General features: G+C 35.4%; 1 protein-coding gene across 1 annotated transcript; it reads right to left on the bottom strand.

Moving 5' to 3' along the window:
* Positions 1-2,103: 2,103 nt before the first annotated feature.
* Positions 2,104-3,027, bottom strand: LOC103582592 (olfactory receptor 5W2-like; the record flags this gene model as incomplete). The annotated part of the gene is made up of 1 exon (XM_008564141.1): positions 2,104-3,027. A coding segment is annotated over exon 1 (924 nt), but the record flags the coding sequence as incomplete, so codon positions are not given.
* Between the last annotated feature and the right edge of the window lie 423 nt (positions 3,028-3,450).

Genomic DNA, 3,450 nt, shown 5'->3' with positions numbered 1-3,450 from the left:
CACCAAATTTCTATTTAAATCATGAATCTTCTTAACAATTTTCTTGGTAAGTGATTTTTTAACCTTTAACTGGACAAATTCAGAGATGAGGCCTATGATCAATCAACTTGGTTTCTCCCATTTGTAGATATACCTTTATTGAGCTTAAGATCACATCTTTGTTGGGATTACAATTTCCTTGTCTTTAGTCCACACTTACTGGGTGTGATTAAATGAGCCAATAGATCAAATCAATTTCTATGACATAACTGCCATATTTCATATGGAAGGGAGAAAAGATGTTTATGTTTTCTGAATTTGCAGCACTCCACCAACCCTCCAATTTGTCTGAACTTTAATAATTTTCAAACAATGCTTTCATCTATGCTGTTGCTTGTAAGAAAGATTAACAAGAACATGTGTAAATTGAGAACATATGGTACAGGTGGAAACTCTTAAAACCTGTTTTCTAAAAGAAGCATGTCTCATGGGTTTTTTCCCTTTACTGTGCTTTCCTATAATCTGTCACAATGTCCCACAAATGCCAACTTGAAAAGCAAAGGAATCTCTTGTGCTTTACTTTCCTTCTGAAATATTTTCACACAGGACATTTCACATTGGCAGCTAGAATACCTGTCTTTTAGTTTGTATAATTGTAATGAATAATTGAGTGTCATTGAGTTTTGTGTGATCCTTCAAATATATGTCTATATCCACATTTTGTCAATATACTTCTCCCTTGACCAGAGGATGTAGAAAAACATCAAGAAAGTACCCAGGATAGGGCTGGCAGGTTAGCTTGGTTGGTTAGAGTATGGTGTTTTAGCACCAAGGTCAATCATTCAGATACCCATATTGGCCAGCCACCAAAATAAATAACTAAAAAATAATAATACCCCCCCCAAAAAAAACCCCAAAACAATGTAACCAAATGAATGTTCTTTACTTCCTGTGCAATCCTTATGCATGTCTTTGTAGATGTGCACATTGATTACAACATAATCTTAGCATTCACAACATTTTATTTACCTTCTCAGAAGCTATTAAATATATATATTCAAGGCACATATCTGGCCCTCAGTTTTTATACTTTGATATCTAAAAAACACTCGAAAATGTTATAGTGTGTATTGATTTTTATTAATTATTTATTTTTTAACCTTGTGTCTCAGACAAGTGCTGGAATGACAGGCATAAAATACACAATCCTTAAGAGAAGAATGCTCCCAGTCTCATTTATGAGTCAATAGCTTACTAAACAGAGTGATAGATAGAATAATACCTTTAGGCGAATTTTATTCATGAATCTAAAAGAAGGGCATTTCACCAGGTCTGAGGGGGGGAAAGAAAGGAAGTAAAGCAGAGTGGAAGTGACTGAGCTGAGAACTTCAGCACAAGGATGAACTTTACTGGGGCCTTTCCCTCTGTACTTTAATTTTTACATCCCGAGCTTTCTCTTCCCTGGAAAAGCATTGTCCTGCACACCCTGAGTTTCCACTTCTCAGCTTCTCCATCTACGACTCTTTCTTCTCTCTACCTCCCATTGTATATCTACTCATTGTTTAGATCTGAAACTAAATGTCTCCATTTCAAAGAATCTTTTCTCCTCTGTAATATAGATTTAGAGATCTTGCTTGTATTTGATTATACTGCCTTTTGGTTTAATGGCACTTTACACTTTATTAGGAATTATTCGTAAGTTTAATGTTTCCAGTTTCACTACATTATGACATTCATTAGCATAGAAACTAATGAATTTACTATAAAATGCAAAGCACACAACAGTGCAAAAGGCACATCCTAAAGACTCAATAACTCTCAGAATAAGTAAATTAACTTACGAAAAAAAGAGCATACAAATGAAAGCTGGGCACACTAATAGAGAGACAAGGAAGTTTTACAAAAATAGGGAGAACTTTATTTAAATTGAAGGCACATGATGAAGTATAGCCTATTTAGGAAATTTCAAAATTTTAGTATGCTGAGAATTAGTAAAATGTGTGTTATATTAGTTAAGGCATTTGAGACAACTTTAGAATACATGATTTGAAGAAAACAATGAGTATGCATTTTTGTGTGTATATAAATGCATATTTATTTACAGTGTATACCTATTTATTTAAAAAGTTTATTTTTCAGCTTTCCCAGGGCCTCTTTCACATCCTGGTTCCTTAGGCTATAAATCAGAGGGTTCAACATGGGAATCACAAGGGTGTAAAACAATGAGGTCATTTTGTCCTGATCTAGAGAGTAGAATGAACTTGGCTGGAAATACATGAAGAGCACAGTTCCCTGGAAAATTGCAACTGCAGTTAAGTGGGAGGTGCAGGTGGAGAATGCTTTGAACCTTCCCTCAGAAGAGTGGATCTTTAAGACTGAAAGGACGATATAACAATAGGAGACAAGATCTCCTGAAATGGTACTCAGTCCAATGAAACGAATTATGGTGAATATCACCAGCTCATTGACCTGTGTGTCTGAGCAAGATAGCAATAGGAGAGGAGGAAAGTCACAGAAGAAATGATTAATCTCATTAGATACATAGAAACATAAGAGGAATGCCAAGGTCGTAGGTATTAAAGCATCTGTCATTCCTACCAGATAAACTGCAGCCAAGAGTAGGAAACACGCTCTGTTGGACATATTGATTGTATAAAGCAAAGGGTTGCTAATGGCCTTGTACCGATCGAAGGCCATCACTGCCAGCAGCAGACATTCAGAATCTGCAAAGATACAGAAGATGAGAAATTGCAGAGCACAGCCAATGAAGGGAATTGATTTGTCTTCGGCCATTAGGTCCACCAGCATCTTGGGCCCAATTGCCGTGGAATAGCAGAGATCACAGAAAGAGAGGTGGCTAAGGAAAAAATACATTGGCATGTGGAGCTGCCAATCCATCCTAATTAAAATGATCATTCCAAAATTTGCCAGGAGAATAATGAGATAAACAATTAGAAATACAGAGAACAGAGTTACTTTTACTTTCGGGTTATCAGTAATTCCCAAGAGAAAAAAATTTGTTACCGAGGAGCAATTTCCCCTGTCCATTCTTCTTTGATCTTGTTCAAAACTGTTTCAAAAATCATCAAAAGAAGGATAGATTAGGATTTGAGTTTTATGGATATCCAAAAAATATTATTTGTAAGACAGAACATGATTTGTTTCTGTAAACTGTCTTCTTTACTCTCAGAAAATACTCCAGATAAGTGTCACTTTTTAATAAGCATTCTCATGTGCAAAATACTAAAAATGTCTGGAGTAGGGAGTTGATAAACTTTGATTCTAAATTTATATATAATTCCTGAGATATGTGGCTTGTCTTGGACTGTATCACGCAATCTCAGGCAGTAGATCAAAAATGGTTTGAAAAAAGCACCAAAGTTAGAGAGAAAAGGCCAGAAGACACAAGATCAACCATATTATATGTTTGGCAAATAGAATCACATTTATTGTATTTTTCAAGAAACATAA

This window comes from Galeopterus variegatus, unplaced genomic scaffold (genome assembly GCF_000696425.1).
Source record: "Galeopterus variegatus unplaced genomic scaffold, G_variegatus-3.0.2 Scaffold16887, whole genome shotgun sequence".
NCBI lineage: Eukaryota > Metazoa > Chordata > Mammalia > Dermoptera > Cynocephalidae > Galeopterus > Galeopterus variegatus.
Note: the sequence above shows the minus strand (reverse complement) of the source record. Positions and strands in the feature narration are given on the sequence as shown.